This window comes from Lissotriton helveticus, chromosome 2_1, assembly GCF_964261635.1.
Source record: "Lissotriton helveticus chromosome 2_1, aLisHel1.1, whole genome shotgun sequence".
In the NCBI taxonomy this organism is placed as follows: Eukaryota; Metazoa; Chordata; class Amphibia; order Caudata; family Salamandridae; genus Lissotriton; species Lissotriton helveticus.
Genome location: NC_136059.1, coordinates 1,171,009,056 through 1,171,036,562, shown reverse-complemented (window position 1 = coordinate 1,171,036,562; position 27,507 = coordinate 1,171,009,056). Strand labels below are relative to the sequence as shown.

At 46.7% G+C, this 27,507-nt stretch overlaps 1 protein-coding gene across 14 annotated transcripts in view; it reads left to right on the top strand.

The window, feature by feature from the left end:
• The window catches only part of ANKRD17 (ankyrin repeat domain 17), a 1,381,421-nt gene that overhangs the window by 588,925 nt on the left and 764,989 nt on the right, over positions 1–27,507 (top strand). For 11 of the 14 annotated variants that reach the window (XM_078676026.1, XM_078676025.1, XM_078676019.1 and 8 more), the window contains exons 14-15: positions 10,624–10,726; positions 12,709–13,452. In XM_078676026.1, the coding sequence (XP_078532152.1) occupies positions 10,624–10,726; positions 12,709–13,452 (847 nt within the window). The remainder of the gene's footprint in view (positions 1–10,623; positions 10,727–12,708; positions 13,453–27,507) is intronic. The other 3 variants (XM_078676028.1, XM_078676029.1, XM_078676027.1) reach the window with 1 other exon arrangement.

Genomic DNA, 27,507 nt, shown 5'->3' with positions numbered 1-27,507 from the left:
ACCTTTCAGGGTGACCACGGCGCCCAGGGTGTTCACGAAATGCCTGGCGACAGTGGCTGCGCACCTCAGGAGGCAGAACGTTCACGTTTACCCATATCTGGACGACTGGCTTGTCCAGGCAAAGTCGACCCAGCTGTGCGCCTCAAACATGTCCCACACCATTCACCTTCTTCACAGTCTGGGATTCACACTAAATTATCCCAAATCGCACCTTCAGCCAGCCAATGTGCGGCAGTATATGGGCGCGACAATAGATACTCTGGCAGCCACGGCTCAGCCAAATTCTGTAAGGATCTACAGCATTCAGTCGCTCATCCAGAAGTTCAGACCGCAACACTCGCTTCCAGCAAAAGTGTTCATGCAGTTGATAGGCATGATGGCCTCCTGCATCTTCATAGTCCCGCACGCGAGGCTACATATGCGTCCGCTTCAAGAGTGCTTGGCACGTCAGTGGAATCAGGCTCATGGACAGCTAAAAGACCTAGTGTTGGTGACCGGTCGGGCATACAACTCTCTGCATTGGTGGAATCCACACAACCTTTGCAAGGGCCAACCGTTCCAGGAGCCTGTGCCACAAATTATCCTAAAGACGGACGCATCTCTCCAGGGTTGGGGAGCTCATGTACTCCACTACACGGTGCAGGGACTATGGACAACGCAGCAAAAGAAGATGCACATCAACTACCTAGAACTGATGGAAATCTTCATGGCGATGAAGGCATTTAAAGTACATCTGTGCAACAAAGTCGTGTTGATCCGGACGGACAACATGACAGCCATGTACTACATGCAAAAGCAGGGGGGTACGCACTCTCCACAGTTGTCTCATCTGGCTCAGAGCATGTGGAAGTGGGCCATTCAGAGGAACATCTTCCTCATGGCAGAGCACCTCCCGGGCAAGGACAATCAAATGGCGGACCTGCTCAGCAGGTACAGCCACCAAATGCACGAGTGGGGGATCATCCATCAGTACTCCACCCGTACTTGTTATGTTATGTTATATTAATTTATTATGCGCAACAGCTACTCCAGCCAAGGAGCGTCCCGGCGCACTTCCAGCAGTGGGGTCATCCAGAGATAGACCTGTTTGCCACAAGGGAAAACGCAAAATGCCGAAGCTTTGCCGCCAGGTTCCCTCACCCGCAGTCGCAGGGCAATGCGATATGGATGAACTGGTCAGGCAGATTTGCGTACGCTTTTCCCCCAGCACCTCTCATACCGCTGGTGGCAAGAAAGCTAAAGCAGCACTCGATGACACTCATCCTGGTTGCTCCAACGTTGGCGCGCCAACCATGGTACACCACGTTTCTAGAACTCTCCGTGGTTCCGCATCAAAGGCTGCACCTCACACCCAGGCTTCTGACGCAGAACCATGGCGACATTCAGCATCCAGATCCGCAACAGCTCAATCTGGCGATCTGGCTCCTGAGGTCTTAGAGTTTGGCTACCTTAACTTAGCTCCTGAATGCATGGACATCATCCGGGAGGCAAGAAAGCCCACTACCAGAGCTTGCTATGCAGCGAAATGGAAGCGGTTTGTCATTTACTGTACAGAACACAAGATCAACCCGCTAGATGCATCCATTCCTAATATCATCTGCTATTTGTTACATCTTTACAAATGCAATCTAGCATATGCTTCCATTCGGATACACTTATCCGCCATAGCGGCTTATCTCCAAAACAGGCAGCATCTCTCTGTTTTCAGGGTGCCTGCCATTAAAGCCTTCCTCGAAGGTCTGAAGCGGGTTATCTCTCCCAGGACCCCGCCAGCTCCTGTGTGGAACCTCAATGTGGTCCTCACCAGGTTGATGGGCCCACCCTTTGAGCCTCTACATTCATGTGAGATTCAGTTCTTAACATGGAAAGTGGCTTTTCTCATTGCCATTACATCTTTACGACGTGTCAGTGAGCTACAGGTGCTCACTGTACAAGAGCCATTTATTCAGATTCATTCCAACAGGGTGGTGCTGCGCACTAACCCTAAGTTCCTTCCTAAGGTGGTTTCGCAGTTTCATGTCAATCAAACCATCGAACTGCCCGCATTCTTTCAAAACCCTGAGACAGTAGCAGAAAGAATGCTCCACACTCTTGATGTCAAAAGAGCGTTGATGTACTACATTGATAGAACCAAAGATTTTAGAAAAACACAACAGCTTTTTGTTGCCTTCTCAGCCCAGCACAAAGGCAACCCCATTTCAAAAGCAGGGATAGCCAGGTGGATCGTTAAGTGTATTCAGATCTGCTATCACAAGGCTAAGCGCACCTTAACGATCCCCCCCAGAGCCCACTCCACTCGCAAGTTGGGGGCCTCCATGGCATTCCTTGGTAATATCCCTTTGGAAGATATTTGTAGAGCAGCCACATGGTCTACACCACACACATTTACTAAACACTACTGTGTAGATGTGCACTCCAAGCAGCAAGCAGCTGTAGGGCAGGCTGATCTTAAAACACTTTTTCAGACTTCTGCAGCTGGCACGGGCGGCCGCCGTTAATGGAGGGACTGCTATGTATTCTATGCTATAGATATGAATTCAGCAGCCCACATGCCTCGAACTGAATATGCTACTTACCAGTATGCATCTGTTCTTGGCATGTAGGGCTGCTGACATTCATATCGCCTGCCCTCCTCCCCGGAGCCTGTAGCGGCTGCAGACTTTCTTGCATTTACTCTTAAGCATGGCCATCGCTTACACTATTACACTCCATCTTTGCCACAATGGCTAAAAACAATCTGAGGATGGAGTCGATGCCCATGCGCACTGTAGTCCAGGGGAGGAGCCACCTATCTCGTGATACTTCGAAGACTCTTCCAGGACAACAATGTGCAATCATCCGGACCCAACACTAGGCGGCGATCTATGCTATAGATAGGAATGTCAGCAGCCCTACATGCCAAGAACAGATGCATACTGGTAAGTAGCATATTCAATACAAAATACAGGACACGGAGCATTAAAAGATGTTTTGTTTTTGGGAATATTGTTCGAGTTTTTCGTGGGAGGCCTGAACACAGGGACAGTTCAGAAAGCAGCACTTTTCACTCTACAGTAGGCCTACAGATCAGCCGCTGCATACCAGGCGTCCCTTGTATTACAGCTCCTTTGAGTTTGTGTGTGTAGTAGTCCAGGCTCTTGCGGCTCGCTCGATCCAGGGGCGTAAAGCAGGCCCCTGCTGGGGGCTTAATTTGAGCCGGTGTCTGCCGGTGCGCACATTGGCACTTAATTATTAGCAATTGCTTTTTGTGCGTGCTTGCTGGCACTGGCTGCTAAATAACGCCTCTGCGCAGGTGTGGTGCGTACTATCTTTGATATGTCTCTACAGAGCACAGCTGTGGTGCGTGCTTCCTTTCTCCCCATTGCACAGTACAGACTTCAAAATTGACCGCTCCTTTTAACTATCTAATTAAAATACTATTTCACAACATCCATCCTCCCGTTGTTTATATCCCACACCAAACAATAAAAACTATAACAAAAATGAATTACCACAAGCAAGGAAAAATTGACAGCATTGCATAAAAAAAAACTGGAAAGCATTTTTTGTATTAATATTGGTTTTTAGTACAATAATTCAGTGGTATATAATGTTTTTTTGGTTGGATATAAGGTGACAGAAATAGTTATACATTTTTTTATTATAACTTATACATTTTCAATATGCAGCATAACATTCACAATGCTCTACAACACATATATTAACAAGCATTTGCAATGCAATAGGTCTTGCAGCATTAAAGTTTGAGTTACTGGCATTGTAAATGACAATGCTTTGCATTAATATTTTTTAAATTTGCAATTGGTATATAAACATTGTTTGTGAGTGGTTAGCTGTTGCTTATGCTAAGCTAAGTTGGCAGTAATATAGAGTGCTAGTCTTCCTTGTTATAAGCATGCTGATTTAAAGCGCTCTGATACCTGCGGGTAAAGTTTGCGCTATATAAAAGTGAAAACTAATAAATAAATAAAAAACAGCCTACCTGTACCACGTCCGTTCTTATGACAGAAGCACCCACAAAGAGAGAAGGGGTAGAGGTGTGCACACACAAGGAAGCAGGGACGTGCACACATGAAACAATGGAAGCGCCAAGGTACGCATAAACGCGGGGCACGGGAGGCAGAGGGATGCACACAAGAGAAGCTGAGAGGTGCAAGCGGGGATGGGGAGGCACATGGATGCGCACAGCATGAAAGAGACAGGGAGTGTACAGGTGCACAGAGGAATGCATAGGAAAGCGCAGAGGTGCACAGAGCGGTAGGCAGAGAGGAGTGCACACAAGCGAGGCTAAGAGGTGCAGCAGGAGGGGCAGATTCTTGCACATAGAGGTGAGGACACAGGGGTGTAAGGGTGGACACTGGAGGGCATAGGGAGGCACAGAGATGCGTACAGCACCAGGAGTCAAAGCGTGCCTGTAGTAGAAGCTCGCTGGTCAGAGGGTAATCCTAGGGGCTGTTGCAAAAGACATTTGCATGATTACATTTGACATTGAAAATGCTCTCCCCTGCTGCATCGTGGAGCTCTTTTAAGGATGGACCTTCTCAGTTATCCAAGGGGGAAGAAGGCTCTTTAGATCACTGTGCCAACCACAGGGGAGTTGCTTAGGTCACTGCTAAGGTGTGGCAGCAGTGGGGGGAAGGAAGATGTGAGGTTTATATTCAAGAGCATAGTAGTTAACTTGTGCTGGTGGGGCTGGCTGGCCCCACCAGCACTCATTTGAAGGAACCGGAATCTTTGGAGTTCTCCAGTGTGCGGGAAACCACTGAAAAACTTCATTGGGAGGCTGGTGTGTAGCCTTCATAGTTGCGCTGATGGTGATAGATAATAATTGGAGTGGATAGGTTGTCTAGCCTGGATCAGCAGAAATGGATCAGCAGAAATGAATCCGCAGTAATGGAAAGAGACTGCCAGGTATGAACCAAGACTGCAGACCCTGTACGTGACAGACTGGGAGCAGAGCGGTTATACTCAACAGTACAGTCGAGCAAGAGCCAGTCTGTGTGTGTTTCCATTTACATGGGTCATTTTATAGTTGCACATATGAAAACATGTGTCTGTCCAGGTCGGACCAGGACACTAAGCTCACATAAAGGGTCCTTGGAGCTACATGTCCTGATCCTGAAAGGATTGCCAGGGTCTAGGTCAAAACGTGCTTGCAAATGTAGCACACGTCCTCCTTATGCAGGCCCTACATAATTTTAAGAAGTTCAATTTCTGAGTTTAGCACCAAAAAAAGTGAAATCATTTGGCGAAGGACCTTTCTGAAAGGAGGGTGCAAAAAACAAACCGAGGAAGTACTGTCAAAAACACCAATTGATACAAAACGGGAAGGGGACATATGGGATTCTGAGAATGAGGCCACCAGGCATAAAAATGCGAGACCGGTTGCATTGAAAATGCTTGGTTTTTTTGGCGGTTTTATAAAGCGCAAACTCAACCGGAAGGTATTGGAGCGCTTTACATGACCCCTTCTGTGTGCGCACTAGGACCTGCAACCCCTGTAGTCTCTATCCAGGACTCTATGGTTCTGCTCTTCCTGCGTATGCCCATCACAAGAGTGGGTAATTTGCTAGGCCCCGCTGTTCATGCTGCAACATTTATTCAGATATTCTAAAGCAAACACTGTATATGTTAATTGGGAAGCAGCTAATATGATTAATACCACTAGATGGCGCCGGAAGCTACTTCAGCTCTGTTCCCGTTCCTGGAAGGACTATTTTTTAAACGAAGAAAAGCAAACCTTTTCTGGGGCTCACAAAGTTTTCCGACATGCCCCACTGTGCCCAGTATGGCGGACTCCGTGTCACTGGTTCATGTAATTCAAAGTAGTTATGTAAGGCAACTGGCTCTTTTGTAAAGCGCTCTGACACCTTCGGGTAACGTTTGCGCTATTTAAAATCGCATTAAATAAAATAAACGGTGACGGTGTGTGATGAGAGCCGACATAGTCTGGCACTCGGTGGCAATGCGCGAGTTATAAAGTCTGCTGTATACATTGAAAAAACAACTGTTTTCAACATGCACTTGAGTAGCGAAACCGAAACTTGCCAGCCGTGCGTCGTGAGCTGTCTACGTTACAAGCTCACGCGCGCGACCCAATCTGAAGGCGCGCGTCTGAATCTGCCTCTGCCTCTGACAATGCTGAGCCGATACCTATAGTCCTCGCTGCGAGAGCGCGCTTTCGCCAAAGCGAGACCTAAAAACGTTAACAAAGCCAATAGCTCTGTCTAAATACTTATAGCGCCCCCAAGGCGAGACCTATTGGCTATGCCAATTCTTATTGAAAATAGGTCAAATAACTGCTGTGGACCATAATGGCGGTGAGTCGCCCGTTATTGCTGCATTAAAGACCCTAACTAGGATCTTTGCTCATCTCCCTGGATCAGCCTTATAAAAATCCTCCGGGACCCCATTAGGCCTTGGAGCTTTTCGACATGAAGTGGCAATGTTCGCTTTCTGAACATCTACCCCAAAGCATAATGGACGCGTCTCTAAACAGGGTTTCCAGGTCCACACCTCTATAAATCTGCTCAAAATGACTAACCCATCTATCAGCGGAGATGACACAATTTGTTCTCGGAGTGCTGATCTAGAAAAAAAGAACAATTTACAATTTCCAAAATATTAAACTGTTAGGACACTAACCGGACTTAGATCCTGCCATGCCTGTTCCTGTATCTTGTCTTTCGCTTGATTTTCTTAAAGACACTTTTTCAAACAACTGCAACATCTATCGGTTAGCCACTGCTTTGGGAGAATACTGGTATATAGTCTATGCAAGGCATGGGTATGTACAGCACACATGCCTCGAACGGATTATGTTACTTCACCAGTAAGCATCTGTTTTGGGCATTCAGATATGTAGATTAACATGGACCCTCCCACCTCCCCGGGCACCTGTAGTTGTTGCAGTTTTCATTTTTTAGATTACATATGCATGGACATCTCTGTACTACACCCACTCACTCCATTCTCACCGTCTTTGGGAAAACCATCTAACAATGAAGTCGATGCCTATGCGCACTATCACCGAAAAGAGGAGTCACTTTACTTCTTGACTGGGAAAGACTTCTTCGAAGAAAAACAACTTGCAAGCATCCGGAACCAACACTAGATGGCAAGAGTATGCAAAGCATGTGAATCTACTAGTCTACATGCCAAGAACATATGTTTACTGGGTAAGTAACTTAAACCATATCCACTCATCATTTGATATCTGCTGTTTTTCTAGCTGTCGAAATGCACATGTAGTATATATCATAAATAGCATCTTTAAATCGCAAAGAATGGATTTGCTAGGGGTACGTGTACAGTGATGTGTCCCTGCATTTATGATGCCCATTCATTGTTTGCTTATTGCTTCTGTGTTTAGGTTACATTTAATTATTTTTTATTTTTGCTCCACAGACTCATTTCTGTATCGCCCTTGCTGAGGCTGAGATTGATAATGGTTGTCTTAATGGCCATGTTCACTGACTTTCCACCCCACCACACACATTCCATTATTCCATTCTTTGTCTGGTATCTGCTAGCCAAACAAGCCTTTCATTGCAATACTCTGTTCAAAATTGTTGGAGAAATCATGCTTGGAATAGAAAAGTATCAATTCGAGCATTGCATTAGACTGTCCGTGTAAGAGTAAAAGAGATGGTAGAGCTATTTTCTTTCGACCATAGTATTGTTTGACTTACTCTGTTATTAAATGCCAGTGATATCATTAGCATTTTAACAATTCAAACTATAGTTAATTTAAAATGTTACACATCTCGTGTTCAGTTTAGAGCATGAATTGAGTATTTCAAAATTAAATGCACTAAAGTGAATCATATTGCTCGTTTCCAAGTACTGCACCCTTTGCTGGTATGCGTTTTGTGGTTTAGTAGCTGTTGAAGTTTCTGACATGGATGCCACAAGGTAGCACTTAAAACCACATTTAGACCCATACAGGGATGACCCAAAGGAAAAACCTTGTTGCAAAAAAAAAGTTTGGATTATGGCCTTCAGTGCATGTCAACAAAACAGTAACATTCATACATTAAATACAAAATAATTGACTAAATAGTTTAAGACTAATTCATTAAACATATATATATATTTTTTTTCTTCATGAAACTTGATACATCTGTAACTGTTAATGGCATCAGCTTGAAATCCGGGAAAATATTTGCTGCTCTCACATTATAATTCGAAAATAGAAGCTGTGTAGGAAATCTGCTGTCGAGGTGTAAATCCCTGACAAATAAGACATGATCAAAATCCTGGAATTACATTGTATACAGCAGTTATACCAAGGAACCCGTGTTCAAATTACATATTTGTCCCAGTTTTTGGATTCAAAACTTAGTTTTTGTCCCTCTTAGAATTGTGTTCACAAATACGACAGAATTTAGTTATTATAGAGCAATGTCCCAGATCAATATTGTAGCTGTATTCAGAGATTGCGGTCTTAACTTGCTTCACCCTGCAATGTATTACATGAAAGAGAATCAAGAAACGTCATACCAATCATTTAAGGGCAACCTAAATATTCTAAGTTGATTGCCATTTCCCTCTCAAAAATACATGTTTGAGTATTGGCCACGGTGTACAGTATCCCCTATGATAATATTGTACTTTAACACCTGGAATACAATTAAAACAGTTTGCAACTCGAGACAATGTACACAGCACCTTGGTTTGGTACTCTTAAATCAGAGACCTTTTTTATAATTGTATTGCTATACAAATCCTCCAGCGCCACCCACACCCTTGAGAGTGTGTATGCTACCTTATTCTGTATGGGTATTACTAATCTGAATAGGGGAGCTGATAGTACCAAGTATTCCTAACAGGATTGACCGTGCCTTTGCTTAATGAATTTCACTTTCTTATGATGCATCCTGAATTACATGATTTTGCTTATTCTGGATTAGCTGTTGTACAGTAAGTGAAATTTAGTGTAACCTATTTTAAATTGTATTTTAGTTAAGCCATCAAGCACTACACACCGGCTAACCAGTTATTGATAGATCAATCCCTTTCATGGTACAGACCAGGAACTGTAGAGTGCTTGAAAAACAAATAGTCAGTTAACTTTATAATTTGCTAGACCATTATAGAAATACAGCTTTAATGGAGTGTTTGGCTGCAGCTTAACCTTAATACTGTTGCCTACACGAATATGGCCAACAAAATTTGCAGACGTAAACTAGGTTTCAGCATCCGTTTAAATGCACATGCCTTGCTGCTTTGGTTTATTAACCATAAGATTAGGCAAAATGCCGTACATAAATGAAATAGAAATAACAATATTAACGTACATTCGTTAGAATTGCTTTCCAAGTCATACATGCTGTTTCCTGGGGATCATTGCTATATTGGTATAGACGTAGCAGTTAAATGAAGCCATGAATTCCTTTTTTTTTCTTAAGAAAAATAGGGATTCGTTTTTGAACTCTCTCTAAATTATGTTGTAATTTAGAAAGAAGAAACAGACTGTTTCGTAAACCCAGGGAATGTGTAGACAGTTTACATTTCGTGTGCTCAGTTCTTATGATTAACTGCTAATGATATGAAGAAGGAAGGTGCAGCACGGGAACATACTTAATGCTGGTTGAGACAAACACACTTTCATTTCCTACTTGTTAGCAGGCAGACTGCGCAGGAAATGGATCTTTGTCCCCCATACTTTAAAGGATATACCTATTCAAGCATTTAATCAAACCCTAGCCTGTCTGTTTTTGTTTTGCTTGTCATGTTGAGGGAATGCTGCACCTATCTGGCTTTTAATCACCAATAGCTGCAACATGATTCCCAATACCATAAACATAGTGTGAATCATAGAACGCATTGTAATGAATTGAAAAGCAGACCTCTACATGTTGTCTACATTTTCAATGAAAGTGTGTTCTAATGAGCTGCAGTTTGTCCTGTGAAGGGTTCTCCAGGATTCAGGGGTTTCCTTTGAATGTCTTGATGGTTATGTAGTAGGGAACTTTCTGAAACTCAGTGTTTTTCAAGCAAAAACACAAACGTTCAAGCTGTTTATTGAGGAAATGGTTGAAATCCCCAAGGCCAATTTCAGATTCCCTTGCATAGTCTAATCTAAAATATATTATCGTCTATCCTTGTACTTGCATCTTCCCTCCTTGTAGAGGGTTTTTGCATTCCTGTTTTCCATTTGTTCTTTCTGGAAGTTGCAAAACTGCATATTTAAAAGTTAATGTTTGTTTTCTGGCCTGAGTAGTCATCCTGTTTGTGAATGCACAATATTAAATGTGTAAGAAAAAAATGCTGTTTTTTGGGGCTGGGTAAGAGTGGTCTGCTTAATTCAGGCACTCTGTTCATCACCACCCCCTTTTCTGAATCGTTTTTTGGGGCTAGCATCCATTTCCTTAACAATGCAATGCCCTTGTTACATTGGCCCAAATTCTGCCTAAGTGTTCGAGGCTCTGGGCGAATGCAAGAGGACATTATGCTTGCACTTCCCTTTAAATCGACAGCTAGGCAGAGTCTGGTTTTAGAACCCTGATGGTTCATTTACAGCTGAACTCATTGTTTAAATATGTGAATAACATTTTAAGTTCAATTTCTAGTATAGTGAAAGTGAAGAAATGTTAGCAATTGCGTTGTCCAATGTTTTAGGCTCCTCGTGTACCTGTGCAAGCCCTGCCCATGGTCGTCCCTCCCCAGGAGCCTGACAAACCCCCTGCCAATGTCTCTACAACACTTCCGGTCAGAAACAAAGGTCAGTGGTAGCTTGCTCTGCAGTTTTGTTTTATTGTTGTTAGAAGGGCTCAGATTGTTTAAAGACTGTCACCCATTATGAGTGGTATTACAAATGGCTCTTGCAATAACGAACTTAATTGAAGGCATGGAAAATTACATATAAAACTTAAACAATATTATTTTCATAGTGAAATCTGCCTTCAGAAGTACATCTGATTCCTCAGTGTGTTGCCAGTTAAACATTCAAAATGTTAGCTATGTGGTTTGTTTGAAGTTATGCCACACCTGATTAACTTTTCAGGAGTATATTACCCCCTTTAAACAATAGATTGCACATGAAGGCCTAGTAGTTTTAAAGCGTATGGGATTTTCAGCATAGTTGCTTTTGAGCTACAAAAATAGCAATGTGTGCGTTCAGTAGGGATTTCACTATAAGCTAAGCAAAGTTTTTTACTTCCATTCCTCTACTTTTTAACACAGCTGCAAAAAAAACATAGCACTTCATTCTAATAGATGCTTTATCTGAGTAAACGAAAAAGAAAATGTTGATAATACTGGCTTAAGTTTGTGGTGACATCCAGGTTGCATTTAGCCCATTGGCAATGCTGTGTAAGTAAACTCTTGGGGGTCCACACTGCTTGATGGTTACAACACAGGCTAATATTTAGCTTGTTTCTTTAGCTGTCCTGATATTGCATGACCACTTCAGATGAGCCTGAGTCATAACTTCTTCATTGAAGCCCTTTAAAAGATTTTAGCATTTCAAGTGGTCAAATTTAACTTAACTTGTTTGAATTAGATTTACTCATTGTTTTGCTAATTCCCCTCTTTTTTAATAGAAGTTAAAGAACTAGCTTTCAAATTATTTCATTAAATTCCATTCGTTTAAATGTATGTGTTTTGTCTACTATGCACTTATGTTTGCCTTGCACAGTATTTTTCCATGCCTATCATTTGTACTGCTTTGTAACATGGTGGGAGAGCCAGGGGTGAATCTAGTCCTCAGTAAAACATCTACTAAAAAAGGACCCCGCCCCAGTGACCTTTCACCATCATTAGGTTGTTGCCTTTGCCTGGACCCTTCCTTCCATTTGCTCAGTTAGGCTACTATTTAATTGCTGGCTTGGATGGCCATTGATAGACAATGAACAGGGCATCTGACTTCCTTTGACCTGGATGTCTGAATTTTCACTTACAGTAGGAAGTGTGCTTACCCTGAGGGTCCTATCTTGCATAATCAAGTGGTCATTGTTGCCCAAGCCTAATAATGGTTCCTGCTCCATAAGTAATTAGCGTATGCAAATTCTTTCCTTCTGAAAATTTAAAGGCTTGTTACTTAGATTTATGACTGATGAAAATTGGGTATTTACCTTGTAGTTTTTGCTCCTTTTGTAATTGTTCTTCTAACTTTGTGGTGTTTTTGTTCTGGTTTTCCTCAAGTTTTATTTCCTTTAATGTTCAGAAACCCACTTCTTGCATGCCAGTGTGAAGATAACTAACACTCCTTTCTTTTGCCCCTCAGTTTAATTGATTGGGTCTAAAACACAATGTTGAATATGTATTGAGAAACTGACAAGTACTTACACAGGGCTCAGAATAACACTTTAATCCCATTTCCAAAACGTTCTTTGTCTGCTGCTGCATTTGTTCATCCACCTTTTGCAGTGAAGCTTGTATTCTTTCATTGGTCAAAAAAATAACCTATACTTATTTGGAAATGCAAATTTGGCTAACTGATCCATTGATAGAACTTTAGGACCTTTTACCCTCCGTTTTCCCCAACAAGTCACCTGAAGTGTGCAGATCATATTCTTGAGCCCTGGTGTATTGGACTCAACGTTTTTGTCCCACCAAAGTAAACGCTGAAGAGCTGGTTTCTCCCAGGGTACTCACTATCATTCTTTCATGGGTGCCACACTTTTGTTGACCTTTAACTCTCCCCAGCAGTAGTTCTGTGTAATTCCGTGCCATTGGTTCTGAGGGGGTTTCTTTTTCACACAGCTGCTTCTAAACAGAAGTCCAGCAACCACGTGCCAGCAGCCACCCAGGATGTACAAGGGTACATCAACAACCAGTCTCCGGAGAGCATTGTGGAAGAGGCACAGGGAAAACTGACAGAGCTGGAGCAGAGGATTAAAGAAGCCATAGAAAAGAACGCTCAGTTGCAGTCCTTGGAACTGGCACATGCTGACCAACTTACAAAGGAGAAAATTGAGGAGCTGAACAAAACCAGAGAGGAGCAAATCCAGAAAAAGCAAAAGATTCTGGAAGAACTGCAGAAAGTTGAGCGCGAGCTGCAGCTAAAAACACAGCAGCAGTTAAAAAAACAATACCTGGAGGTAAAAGCTCAAAGAATTCAACTTCAGCAACAGCAGTCTTGTCAGCATCTTGGACTTCTAACTCCTGTGGTGGGTGAACAACTAACTGAGGCAGACTATGCACATTTACAACAAGTGGACCCCGTTTTGCTCAAAGAGGACCCAGAGCAGACTGCTGCACAATTGGGGTTCACACCAATCCAACCTCTGGCAATGCCGCAAGCTTTGCCTCTGGCTGCTGGTGCTTTACCCCCAGGATCCATCACGAGCCTCACAGAACTCCAAGGTGTTATAGTTGGACAGCCAGTCCTTGGCCAAGTGCAACTGGCAGGGCTGGGGCAAGGAATTCTGGAAGAAACACAAGAAGGGTTAATGGTAGCCAGTCCTGCTCAGACCCTCACTGATACGCTGGATGACATCATGGCAGGTGGGTTTCTGTTTGGACGGATATTGTGTATGAGATGAACATGAGTAATATAGTTTAGGATGGAATACCGTAAGCGCATTTTACCATTAACTTAATCTCATTTAACTTGCCAGTATTTACAGTCATAAATATCCATTAGTTACATTGGAATAGATATAGGATGGGTATTGTATTATATTTGGGAGCTATTTCCTATTTTACTGTTGCTGACTGCATGTCAAATGCTTAGTTTGTCTATGGGTCCTAGCCACTTTTGAGAGCTATTATTTCAATTTGTATTTCATATTTGTTTGTTATTTATCTGTGTTAGCGTCTTAGCCAAAGCAAATGAAAAAGGAACTGGGACTAGCATTGTCCAGTGTCACAGCTACCCATGAGATTGTTGCAACAATTTATTTTAGGTGTGCATGTGTGTTCATAGTAAATAGAAACACCATGTTTTATTGTTTTTATCTAAAATGTCTCAGTTTGACATCATGTAGATTGGTAAGTAAGATCCAGGGCTAGAGGACCAGCAACCTTTCCCCTTTGTGACAGGGCTAATTCAATGAAGAACCCAGGAAAAACTGAAATGTTTAAAAAAAAATTAGCACTTGTTTAAAATTTTACTTGCAGGCTAAAGTGTATCCTTAACTGTTGTATCCCAATGTAGTTCTTTTTCATTTTGGTAATAGAATTTGCTAGAAGTATTTCTGTATTTTTTATTAATATTCAAAACCCTAGTAAATAGGGTTTCCTAATCTATACATTAGTAGTCTACTTTGAATTGCAAGACATCCGTAATTTAACCTTAATCAGCACATATTAGTGAGGTAGACTATACATGTTCACTGCTTATGTAAAATGTTTAGATTCAGACAACCCAAAACTAACGTTTGAGATTTAGGCTACATTTTACCGCACAGAATCGGCAGGTACATTGTGCCAGTTGGTGAAGGATGGGACCTGTACCGCTGTGTCCTCAGTCAGACATTTGGACATGGCTTTCAATAGAGAATTTAAAAATAATACACTGCCCTCCATTGCCGTTATTCATTTGAAGGTTGCCCCAGTATTGTTGAAAAATGTATTTTTAATGCACATGATGAATAAGAGAATATTCTACCCATCATAAATTTCATTAAAACAGTGTTGCCTTGCTGCAGAGTTTGTAGAATTGTGAAGTGTTTTTCACAACTGTTGTGATAAAAAAATTTTATTTGGTAGGTTTCTCTACCCAACCATCACGGTCACAACAAGCGGTTCACATTTTTTCAGATGTTTATTTGTACTGAAAAACTAATTCCTAATTTGTTCGGGTTTGTTGTCTTCCTACCACTAATTCGACACCTCTCTGAATAATTTAAAGAGAAAGCAATGTCGGTTTAGGGGATCGTCACCTTATCTCACTAGAGGGTTGTTATTTTGTACCTGAGCCTCTCACATAGGTCTTAGTACTTTCTTGTCAGGGTCATGATTCTTGGGTATTTAGATTATTGGAATTTATTGATCCACACATACAAACTTCCCTCTTATTTGACACTTTTCCCTGAGTTTTGTATCCAAGTTACTCGATGCATTTCCTGTACATTATAAGGTGATTTCCAAAAGACAGCCAGCAGTGGTGTTTCTGGACGGCACTGGTCAAATATCCCATACTTTTAGCTCTCTTATTCCCACTCCTACAGTTCTGACTGCCTACAAAACTCAATCCTTGATAAATGTAGGGGGCAACCTAATTTCCTTGTTCACATTGAACTTTCCAATTCGAATTGCTTTCAATTACTTTTCATATTTTGTTTCTCAACTAATTTCCAGATTGTCTTTCCATAAAGGTATTTTTTATTAAGTATCCAATTCCATCTCACTTAAAACAGACCAGACCAATGTGCTTCATCCCCTATAGGGACATCATCGTGGCCTAAAAAGTACATTTTTATTTTTTGTAATCAATACTTTTCACTTATTAAAATCAACAACTCTTGTTCTTAGTTTTACATGACATTTTTCGATTATTTTTTGTAAGTAATTTTCAATCTAACATGAACCACTTCCATTTCAAGGAGTGTATCGATCAAGTATCGAGATGATGTCCTGCTCTTTCCCTTCATTCATCCTTATTTCATCTTTCCCAGTCGGGACATCATCAAATCGCTTTGCGAATGTAAAGACCCTGCCATTGGCATAGTCTCGTTCATCCGTCCTGATTTTTTCTAACTTCCTTTCCTTTAGTTCCTCTTGGTGTGTTTTAATGATTTTATTCAAAATTACATAGTTTTTCTCAATTTCTGTACCAACCTGTGTCAGGTATACAGACTAATATAGACACACTATCACCGAAAATGTAATTAATCTGTGTATTCCTTAATACATTATAAGGTAGTCTTCGTCAAGTGATCTTTACTTTAATGCTGAAACCATCATTTGGTGTTCCCCACCCGATTCCTTTGTTTGTAGCTTGTGTGGCTGTAGTTACACATGGTCGGCATACTACTGCCATCTAGTAATGTGCTTGGACGTTGCACGTTTCTATTAGAAGAAATCTGTTCGAGTCACTAGGTCTCCTATAAAACTGTTCCCTTATTAGGGGATGGGCATGGGCACTGACCCCGCTGTTAGATTGTTTTTCTCTGCCGTCTAGTTCGGCCTTGTACCAAAGAGGCTCCTGGATGCAACACATTCTGCATTCATACTTCGGACCTCTGTTGTAAGCTTTTCAACCCTTGTTGCAGAGAGTAGCTTTTCACTGCTGATGCCGAACGGAAATCATCCGCACACGACCAGGGCACTTTGACGCTGGTTTCACTGACTGTCAGGGCTCAGTCTGCATACTTTTCCATCCACTCTGAAAAATGGGAGCTACTATGGGTGGTATGTCTTTTAAAAAGTGCCCTCAGTATCCCTCAAATACCCCTGGATTGACTTGCACCCAGTCTGTAATCTGTGCCTTTCTCTATATAAGAGACTCTGGTTGCACATTATAATACACTGTTCACTGCAAGAAGATTCTAGGTGTAGAGATCGACACCTAGCTCATCTCATTATGCAGTGCCAATCCATCAAAACCACACCAAACTTTTTGTTGAGGCTAATCCCCATCAGCGCTGAGGAGGACCAGGAACGCATTGAATACCAGGATCCGCCTGCAATGCATCCCAACCCAGAGGTAATCTAATCCGATTCCTCAGAGCCTGAGAAACTTGAACAAGATGTTCCCTCCACTTCTGCCAGGGGTCCTCGAATGAAATCTACGTCAAAGGTCATGAATATAGACAAACCTCAACAACATAAAACTCATACAGCCACACACTGAGGCTGAGTGGCATCCAGCTCATCACATAAGACAGCCGTCTCCATAGACTCCCCAGCCTTCAGGCTCCGTTCACCTGAAAAAGGACCCAGACAAGGGCCTCGATCCCCCACCAATCTTCATCTCCGGTAAACCGAAAACACTGGTGAAGCCGCAAAACTCTGTAGCATAGACATCTCAGTTGGACCTGTGAAAGGCCTATGCTCTGAAGTCAGCGTCAAAGATTCAGTGTTTTGCGGAAAACACCAGCCATCTTGAGACCACCATCCACCGCTGGTTCTGAGGATTCTCAAAGGTCAGTCTTTAAGAGGTTATAGGAAAAGATCGTCGCGAAGCAGCGTTAATTCACTATTCACCTACACATGGAGAAGATTTATTCAAAGGAGCCAAAACTTTGGAACTCATGCCCAAGAAAAGGAAACTGACTTTTGAGAAGGAGCCTACACTGCACTCTCCATCGGACGCTCTATCACAGGCAAACCATTATAAGGACACAGCCACTAGCCCTCTTCCTCAAGCACCTATTACCCCTCCACAGGAAGTGTCTTTAGCATCACCTCCTCACATTTTTCACCATGGTCCTTACTATGAGGTACCCTTTTATCCTCTTCCAGCAGATGATTGTCGGAAGATTATGATGAAGAATCCATCAGGGGGCACAGCCTTGGAGCCAGTTTGACTTAGGACCTCTCCATTGATGACATTGTTGCATACCATGGGGTCATTCAATGGGCTGCAGTCTATCATACAGTGTGCATGCAAACCATTCCTGCGAAGTAAGACTTCCTGGTGGGTCTGAGCGCTGCATGCGATTGCTCCCATTGCTGAAAGGGATGCTCAAATCCACTCCAAACATACTTTGAAATTCTTTCAATCCCATTAAAAGTTCCACCCCAAGCGCACAACCTAAGCGCACTTTCTCTAAGAACTAGTTCAAGTGCTCCTACTTAAAGGGACTAGAGGGCCTGTCCTCTTTCACCACAAGGACAAAGATGTGTACTCCCTCTACTTTCTAATCCCCAAAAAGGAAGGGTCTTTAAGACCCATCCTCGATATCAGGCCCCTCAACAGATACATCCTTCAAGAACATGTTATCTCTGCTGCAAAAATGCCACTTCATGATCGCTCTGGCTATGAAGGACTCATGCTTTAATATACCCATAGCTCATTGGCGCTACCTTCACCTCATAAGTGGACAACATTACCAGTTCGAGGTGCTACCCTTCAGGGTGACAAAAGCTTCTAGGGTTTTAACAAAATGCCTAATGATTGTAGCCGCCCATCTCAGGAAGGGAGGCCATGGGTTCCTATGTTTAGAGGATCGGTTGTTCAACAGCATGGGCAGACATCAGTGCCTAGCACACACTCAAGCTGCCTCCTCCATTGGCTGGGATTTGTAATAAGCACCAAGTCCCACCTGCAGCCGCTACAATTGGTGTCCTTCCTGGGTTGAATTCTAAATGTAGTCACTGAAAAGTCTTTCTCCAATCTGCAAAGAGTGCTGGATTGCTAGTTGCTAAGGAATGATCGCTTATTAAATAATCCTAATTCTCAACCGCTGGTTGCACCTTCGTCCGTTGCAGCAGTGTCTCTTGACAAAATAGACACAAGCGAAGGGTCATCTGATGTTGGTAAGGTTTAGTACTCCTCAATCCAGGATAGGCCATTTGCAGGCCCCATTCTGCAAGTGACCATCACCATGGACGCCTCCCTGTCTGGCGGGGGGTGCATCTCCACACTTTGGCATTATGAGATCCTGGGTCACCCCAACAGCAAGGGTTTTATATTAGCTATTCCACCTGGCCCTCAAAGCTTTTTTCGGAGCATTCGGGTAAAGATGGTACTCAACAAAACCGACTTGAATGCCATTCATTATCTGCAGAAACAGGACTCGCTCGTCACACTTGTCATCACTGGATGAAAGATTTCGCATGTGGGTAATTCACCATCAGATAATCTAGCAGAGTACCTCCTAGGAGTGGGTAATGACTTTGCAGACCTGCTCAGTAGGTGCTTCAACATGTCCACGAGTGGGAACTCCACTCAAAAGGCCTACTTTTATCAATAGGGGTTTCTGTAAATAGACCTATTTGTCACTCAAGAAAATGCAAAAGCTTAACTCCTGGTTTCCATACGAAAGAGCAATGTCCTGTAGGTGAACTTTTCAGGGACATCTGAAAGAAACAGGTTAGTATTAGATTCCTTACCTTAGAATATCCCCAGGCGTCGGACAGGATCCAGAAACTTTTGCGTAGCAGTACCTTTGCGCGACGGTAGGCGTCGTCTGCGGCACCGCGTCCGTTGTCGGCGTTGTTGGCGCCGGGATGACCTCGCCGGAGTATGTAGACGCCACCCTCGCGCGCTGACCTCAGTTCTTCTTTTTTCTGCGCCAGCAAGCGGCGATCCGGAAAAAGCTGTACCCTAGTCAATTTTTGACTAACTTTTTCGATCCTTTTTGATCATCTTTCGAAGTCTCTAGACTCCGACGGTGCCGGTAGGGATGCCCAGGTTCAAACCTTGCTTCGATTACAACCGACTGATATTGGTTACCGACCCCCATCGCCGGTGCCTTTACTGTCTGGGCCCCGACCACGACGACAAGTCCTGCTCCGACTGCCGGGCCCTGACGTCCAAAGCTAGACGGGAGTGGTCCCGCAAGCGACTCGAGCTCTGGTAGTCAGCCCCGCGCCGCTCGAGGTCCCGGTCCGGAAGGAGGTCGAGGGACCGGAGACACCACAGTTCCGGGTGTCGTCATCAGTCTTCGGGCTCGAAGTCCTCAGGTAAGAGGCACAAGAAGTCGAAGAGGTGACATCGCTCTTCTGACCCCCCCGACGCGGCCGGGGGTTCGGGCTACACCGCTACCGCGGCTCTGCCGGAGCTGCAGGCGTCGCGGCCTGCTCCATACCCGCCGGTCCCTGGGCAGCAAGCGAAGCCGGAGGAGATTGAGTCCTTTCTCATGGCCATGAGGTCGCTCGCTCTTCCGTCGGGGTCCGTGGCACCTTCGGGCCAAGCGGCCCGACTGGGTCCCCATGCGGGCCGGGTGCTTAGGCCCCGGCGCCGTCGGGTGCTTCGGCGCCGTCGGCGACTTCGGTCCCGGCGCAGCAGGGCCCCACCAGATCCGGGTCGTCGCCGGTGGACCTCTCGACATCCAGCGCCGGCCCCTAGGGTGTTGCCCTCGGTGCCGTCCCAGGACGACGCCGTCCCTGCCCTTGATTCGGGTCCGGCATCGGAGCGGCGCCGCTCTCGAGGCCGATGGGAGATTTTTACTTCTACGACCCGGCCCCATCCTTTGAACCTGAGTACCAGGTGATGGGTGACGAGGAGGATTGGGAGGGGCCCGAGGACCCTCTGGCACGTGAGTGTCAGTCTTCTCAGGACTGGGCAGGTGAGCTTGGGGAGGCCAGTGGTCTGGACACTTCGCCCGACACTGGTTTTGTCTCCCCTCCTACCGTGGCTACGGAGGAGGGGGCTGCCTATAGTGTGGTGCTGACGCGGGCTGCCAAGGCCCTGGGCCTTGAGCTCCCCGTCGCGGCCGTGATGACTAACCTCCTCACTGAGGTCCTTAAACCGCAGGCAAGCTCGGCCGAGCCTCTGCTGCCTTTTAATGAGGCCTTGTCAGACGTTCTTCTGGGCACTTGGTCCAAGCCCGCTACAGGTCTGCCTGTAGATAGGAATGTGGCCAGGCGCCACCGCCCAGCTCTAGGCGATCCTTGCATCCTGTCCACCCACCCCACCCCCGAGAGCCTGGTCATCCAGGCCTCTAACTCCCAGACCGCGATCCCGACGGCTCCCCCCGATCGGGAATCCAAGAGGTATGAGCAATACGGGAAAAAAATATTCTACTCCGAGTTTGGGGTTGCAGTCAGTCAACACCACATGCCTCTTGGGACGTTACACCCACTCTGTGGGACACGGTCCTCGACGTGCTGCCACAATGTCCAGAGTGGGCCTGGACTAAACTCGCCCAAGCCCTTTCGGACTCACTCACTGGGCAGAGCGATGGCAATGACAGTGGCGATTCGTCACCACGCCTGGTTGAGGTCCGCCAACTTTTCGGCTGATGTCCAAAACACCCGTATGGACATGCCGTTTGATGGCGGTCGCCTCTTTGGCGACAAGGCAGACCATGCGCTTGAGTGCTTTAAGGACACCAGGGCTACAGCCAAGTCCTTGGGCCTCTCGGCCCCGTGCCAGCATACGGCTGCCTTTCGCCCCTTTCGTGGCCAAGGAAGGGGCGCCCCACACGTCCTGCCAGCCACGGGCAGCAGTCTTCCATCCAGCGCGGTGGCGGACGTGAAAACCACCGTGGCAGCGGTCGGTCCCACCGGCAAGGCCAGTCCACACCTACCCCTGCAGCATCCGCCTCAAAACCCTCCTAGTGCGAGCTTTCAGGCCCATGTGATGCTAGTGGGGGGCAGGGTTCGCCATCACCACCACCACTGGCGCACTGTCACATTGGACAGGTGGGTGCTGCAAATCGGCCCTTCGAGGCGTCCCCTCCAGCCATGACACCGCAGTACCACCGCGTGCCGGGGATCACTTGAAGCTTCTACAAGAGGAAGTTACGGCCCTCTTGGCCAAGGGGGCCATCGAGCGTATTCCTGGGCCAGAAGTAGGGTGTGGTTGTTATTCCCACTACGTTCTGGTACTCAAGAAGGGCAAAGGGGGCCTACGCCCTATCTCGGACCTATGGAACGTCAACGGCTTCCTCCGGAAGGAGAAGTACAACATACTGACACTGGCTCAGGTCTTAGCTGCCCTGGACCCGGGAGACTGGATGGTAGCGTTGGACTTGCAGGACGCTTATTTTCACATCCCCGTCCTGCCGGCCCACCGGCGTTACCTGCGGTTCACGGTAGGCCACGAGCACTTTCAGTTTACCGTGCTCCCCTTCGGCCTTACCAGCGCCCCATGGGTGTTCACGAAAGTGATGGCGGTGGTCGCAGCTCATCTGCGCAGGTTAGGGGTTTCAGTCTTCCCCTACCTCGACGACTGGTTGTTGAAGGCGGGCTCGCCCCAGACAGTAGTCAGCCACCTCCAGACTCCGGCCGACCTCCTGCACCTGCTGAGGTTCTCCATTATCGTGCCGAAGTCACATCTGTGTCCCTCTCAGAAGCTCCTCTTCATCGGAGCGGTCCTAGACTCAGCACAGTTTCGGCTTTATCCTCCCGAACATTGGGTTCGGGATATTCAGGCTCTGATTCCGATCTTTCAGCCGTTATCCCGAGTCTCGGTCAGGTTGACGCTGCGGCTTCTGGGGCTGATGGCCTCCATCCTTCTGGTGCATCACGCCCAGTGGCGGATGCGGGACCTGCAGTGGGACCTGAGGTTTCAGTGGGCCCAGCATCAGGGCAACTTGTCCGACCATGTCTTGATCTCCGAGGGCACTGCAAGACAGTTGCAGTGGTGGCTCACGGACCGCGATTGATCAGCGGCAGATCCCTCTCCCTACCCCAACCGGAGCACGTAGTTGTGACGGACGCGTCCCTTCAGGGCTAGGGAGGCCACATGGGAGAGGCGGAGATCAGAGGATTCTGGTCTCCGGCGGAGTCCCAGCTCCATATCAACCTTCTGGAGCTGCGAGCGATCCGGCTTGCACTGAAGGCATTCCTCCCCTCTGTCCGGAGGAGTGTAGTGCAGGTGTTTACGGACAACACCACCGCCATGTGGTACTGCAACAAACAGGGCGGGGTGGGGTCGTGGACCCTATGCCAGGTGGCTCTGCGCCTCTGGCAGTGGCTGGAACATCAGGGCGTGACCGTGCTGGTTCAACACCTGGCAGGTTCCCTGAACGCCAGGGCGGACAAACTCAGCCGTCGTTGTATGATGGATCACGAATGGCGTCTGAACTCGGACGTGGCGCAAGGCCTCTTTCAGCAGTGGGGAGAGCCTTGGTTAGATCTATTCGCCACAGAAGAGAATGCGCAATGTCATCAGTTCTGTTCGTTGGAATTTCCAAAGCCGTTATTCATACACTTCGTCCCTGATGAGGATACAAAGACAATGGTATCTATGGTATATATGTTGTTTTAATGGTGTAACAGTTTGGCACAGATTTAACGTGTCTTGTATGTTTAATGTTTTATAATTGGACAGCAATATGAATGTCTTGATTCGAATATAAAGAATATGAAAGTGTATGAGTAAAACTTCACTTAAAACTTTTTGGTCAGTGTGTTTAAATGTACAAGTGTGTTTAAATTTACTGGTATAGATACCATTGTCTTTGTATCCTCATCAGGGACGAAGTGTATGAATAACGTAATTGGAATACTACATAACTGTGTGTTTCTGTCCGACAGAATCATTATTATTTACTATATTACCCACCCAGGTTCTGAGGGTTACAGGGTCACCCCATTACATGTAATGGAATTTCCAAGGCGGCACTCGCTCGGAGACGCTTTTCGTTGCGAGTGGAGCTGCGGTCTGTTGTACCCCTTTCCGCCTATACCACTTCTGCCCAGAGTGCTGAAGAAGATCAGGCGTGGCCGGGCCCAAGTCATCCTTCTGGCTCCGGACTGGGCATGAAGTTATTGGTATCCAGAGCTACTCAGCATGTCTGTCGATCCCCCGATTCGCCTGCCTCTTCAGGAGGACCTTCTGTCGCAGCAGCAGGGGACGGTCCTCCACCCGAACCTGTCCAGTCTCCACCTCCATGCTTGGAGATTGAGCGGCGACAGTAGAGGCCATTTGACTTGCCTCCTGAAGTTTGTAATGTGATTCTGGCAGCCACAAAGTCGGTATACGCCTGCAGGTGGAACAGATTTGTGGCATGGTGCACAGCAAAGGCTGTGGATCCACTCTCTGCCCCCCTTTTCTGAGGTTCTCCTCTTCCTTCTTTCTCTTGCCCAGCAGGGCTCTGCTCTGGGCACTATCAAGGGTTACCTCTCTGCCCTTACCGCCTTCTTGAGGCTACTTGATCAGCCTTCTTTGTTCAAGTTATGTTATGTTAATTATTTTATTAAGCGCGTCTGTTACCCTTGGGTGTCCTGGCACTATCTGCTATCCTGAAAAAAGGAGAGATTAAGAAGGATACTAGAACAACCAAGGTTTGAGCATTCTCCTAAACGGCAAGTCCCTGATAGATTGTTAACAGATTCTTGAAGGGCATCACTCATATGTTCCCCCCTGTTCCTTTCGTGATGCCCCAGTGGGACTTGAACCTGGTTCTGACGTACCTGATATGCGCTCCTTTTAAGCCGCTTCATAACTGTCCTTTCCGTCTTCTTCCCCTTAAGACTGCTTTCCTGGTTGCCATCACCTCTGCCAGGAGAGTGAGTGAGCTCCAGGCTCTATCCTCCAAGCGTCCTTTCCTTTCTGTCCATCCGGACAGGGTTGTGTTGCGGACAAGACATTCTTTCCTGCCCAAGGTAGTCTCAGCCTTCCACATCGGGCAGTCCATCACCTTGCCCACCTTCTTTTCGCCTCCGCATCCCTCGAAAGAGGAAGAGGCTCCACGGTCTGGACCCAAAACGTGCGCTCTCATACTATCTGGATCGCACACGACCGCTCCGGGTGGATGACCAACTCTTTGTTGGTTACGTGGGCGCTAAGCAGGGACGGGCGGTGCACAAACGGACCATCTCTCGGTGGGTCGTGTTGTGTATCCAGGCATGCTACTCTTTGGCTAAGAAGGAGCCTCCTGTTGGGCTGAGGGCCCATTACACTCAGGCCACGGCGGCTACTACTGCCCCGTGCCGGGGAGTCCCCTTGCAGGACATCTGTCAGGCAGCTACGTGGACCTCGCTGCACACGTTCGCAAGACACTACTGCCTGGACAGCCGAGTCCGGAGGGATGGCTTCTTTGGCCGTTCCGTCCTCCAGGACTTTATGGTGTGATTATAGGTTCGCAGACCCATCACCGGCGTTGGTATTGCTGGGGTATCTATTCTAAGGTAAGGAATCGAATACTAACCTGTTTCTTTCAGATGCACAAGTTACTTACCTTTGGTAACGAAATATCTGTAAGAAACAGTAGTTAGTATTAGATTCCTTACCGCCCCACCCATCCTCCCCCTTCTGCGAACTGATATCTAGGGTTAAGGTCATCCCCTTTCAGGGCCCTAGTTTCATGGCACCAGGGTTGGTTTTTATCATGGCTCTGCGTTTCTGGCGCGGAAAAGCTGTGTATAAGAACTGACGTCAGCGTGCGAGGGCGGCTTCTAAGTACTCCAGCGACGTCATCCCAGTGCCGACGACGGACACGGAGACGCAGAAGACGCCTACCGACGCGCAAGGGTACTGCTACGCAAAGGTTTCCGGATCAAGTCTGATGCCTGGGGATATTCTAAGGTAAGGAATCTAATACTAACTACTTTTTCTTACAGATATATTGTTACCGAAGGTAAGTAACTTGTGCATTTGCCTAAGTTTGTCCACCACTCATTCCATATGTGGTGAAGACGCTACAGCAAACATCCCTCACGCTGGTAGCTACCACATGGGCCAGAAAACCGTGGTTCTCCACCCTACTTGAGATGTCAATTACTCTGCACAAGAAGCTCCCCAGGAGACTGGGCCTCGGGTTCAGGGCAAAAAATAAACATCCAGACCCCAAGCAGCTCAATCTAGCAGTCTGGCACTTTTGAGGTCTTCTAGGTCTTCCACAAGAATGTATGGATATTCAAAGGAAGCTAGCAGACTGACTATTAGAGCTTATTACACAGGTTCGAGGCATGTGGGCTGCTAAATTCATATCTATTGCATAGATCGCCGCCTAGTGTTGGGTCCGGATGATTGCACATTGTTGTCCTGGAAGAGTCTTCGAAGTATCACGAGATAGGTGGCTCCTCCCTTGGACTACAGTGCGCATGGGCATCGACTCCATCCCCAGATTGTTTTTTTCCGCCATTGGGTTCGGATGTGATTTCGACGTCTCTTGTCGGAATCGGTAAAAACAGTTCTCTAAAGGCCAAAAGGCTTTCTAACCTCGTCGGTATTGTTGGCGTTCGGTTCTCGTGTATACTCCAACTCTTCGAGTCGGTTTTCTGAGGAGTCGCGTGACTCTTCGGTCATCGAGGCCCTTCGACGCAGCAAGACCCCGATGAAACTACAATGGAACGAAGTCCGTTCAAGAAGTGTCCCGTGTGCGGTTCTAAGTACCCACACATCGACGTGCATCCTGTATGCAACAAGTGCCTGTCGCCGGACCACAACGAGGCCAACTGTACGGCCTGTTCGAAGTTCAGGTCGAAGAAGACGCTCAAGATTCGGCGCGTGGCGCGCCTCGAGGCCCAGCGATCGGCACCTGTAGACATCTTCACCGACCCCGAAGCTGATGAGCTAGAGCTGCAGCTTCAGATCTCGCCTCCATCGGCGGAGGTCGAGGCCGACTACGGAGAAGCCGTTGAGGGCCTGGACCTAGAAGAATACGTCGAGGAGGTAGGGGACGACGAGGAAGTTTATGGGGCCGTGGAAGATAGCTCGGAGGAAGAGCTATGCCCCGTCAGTACGCTAACTAAGGCTCAGGTCACGGGATCGCCACTCGGCCTTACCCACGACCCTCACCCTAAGTCCTCGGCCCCGCCTTCTGTCCCGTCTACAGACATTTCAGCGGAGCCTCCGTTACAGAAACCGAAACCGAAACCATCTGCTTCGACGTCATCTAAGATGGCCGACACACCATCGAAACCGAAGACGGCAGAGACACCTTCAAAACCGTCGTCTTCGGTGGCTTCGAAGCCGAAAAAGGCTGTCGAACACGACAAGGCACCCAAAGGGGCCAAAGAGGCCGGCTCGAAGAAGGTCGTCGACACTGTGTCGAGTATGGTGGTGGAGTCGAAGTCGAAGAAGTCTGTCGAGACCCCTTCACCCAAGACTACCGCGCCAACGGGCAAGCGGCCGGTCGAGGGGCCGTCGGAGAAGGTCCCCGAACCAAAGTCTGGTACACCGACGCAAAGGGAAAAATCTGCCGATCCAAAGCCGGCTGCGTCGACGCCTAAGGCCAAGACTGTCGAGGGTGCGTCCGCGCACGCCCAGAAGTCGTCGACGCTCGGATCATCCCCTGGTGGCGGATCGAAGCCCAAGGTCGGATCGACGAAGCCGTCCGCTTCTTTTACTAAGCAGGTCGCGGACTCCCTGAAGAGGATACGGGACAAAGCGTCGGAGCCGCCAACGCCCTCGGTCCCGAAGGCAACTGTTCCACCGAAGAAGACTTCAACGCCGATCCTCTATACTCTGCCGCCGAAGGCTTTCGCACCTCGTACGGTGCCCGATGACTCGGAGGGGCTGCGGCAGAATCAGCGTAGTGGAAGCTCTGCTCGACCACTTTCGCAGGAGGATGAATCAGAGCATTTTATCTACGCCGACACTGGCAAATTAATGCTCTACAAGAGGAAGATTGCATCCCAGCTAGTGGACTCCTATGTAATCCCTCTAAAGAAGAAGAGGCCTGCACCTGATACTCCAGACCTTGTGGAACCCATTCCTCAACAGCCTAGGAGGAGTCCAACACCTTCACCCACTTACTCAGATGGGGATGGACATAACCAAAATGAGGAGTATAATTTCCCTGCCAATAATGACCCTGATGAGCAGCAGGACTCATGGGTGGACACTGGTGACCAGGGTGACCAACAGGTGGTTGGTGACCCACAGCTTTATGGGATAAAGACTTCTCCTACTGAAGACTCGGCAGCATTTAATACCTTGATTGAACGGGCAGCTGCAAATCACAAGGTGGAGATGCATGCCGACCCTGTGGAGGTTGACTTTTTGTTTGATACGTTCTCTGCATCGGAGAAGACTATGAAAGCACTGCCAAT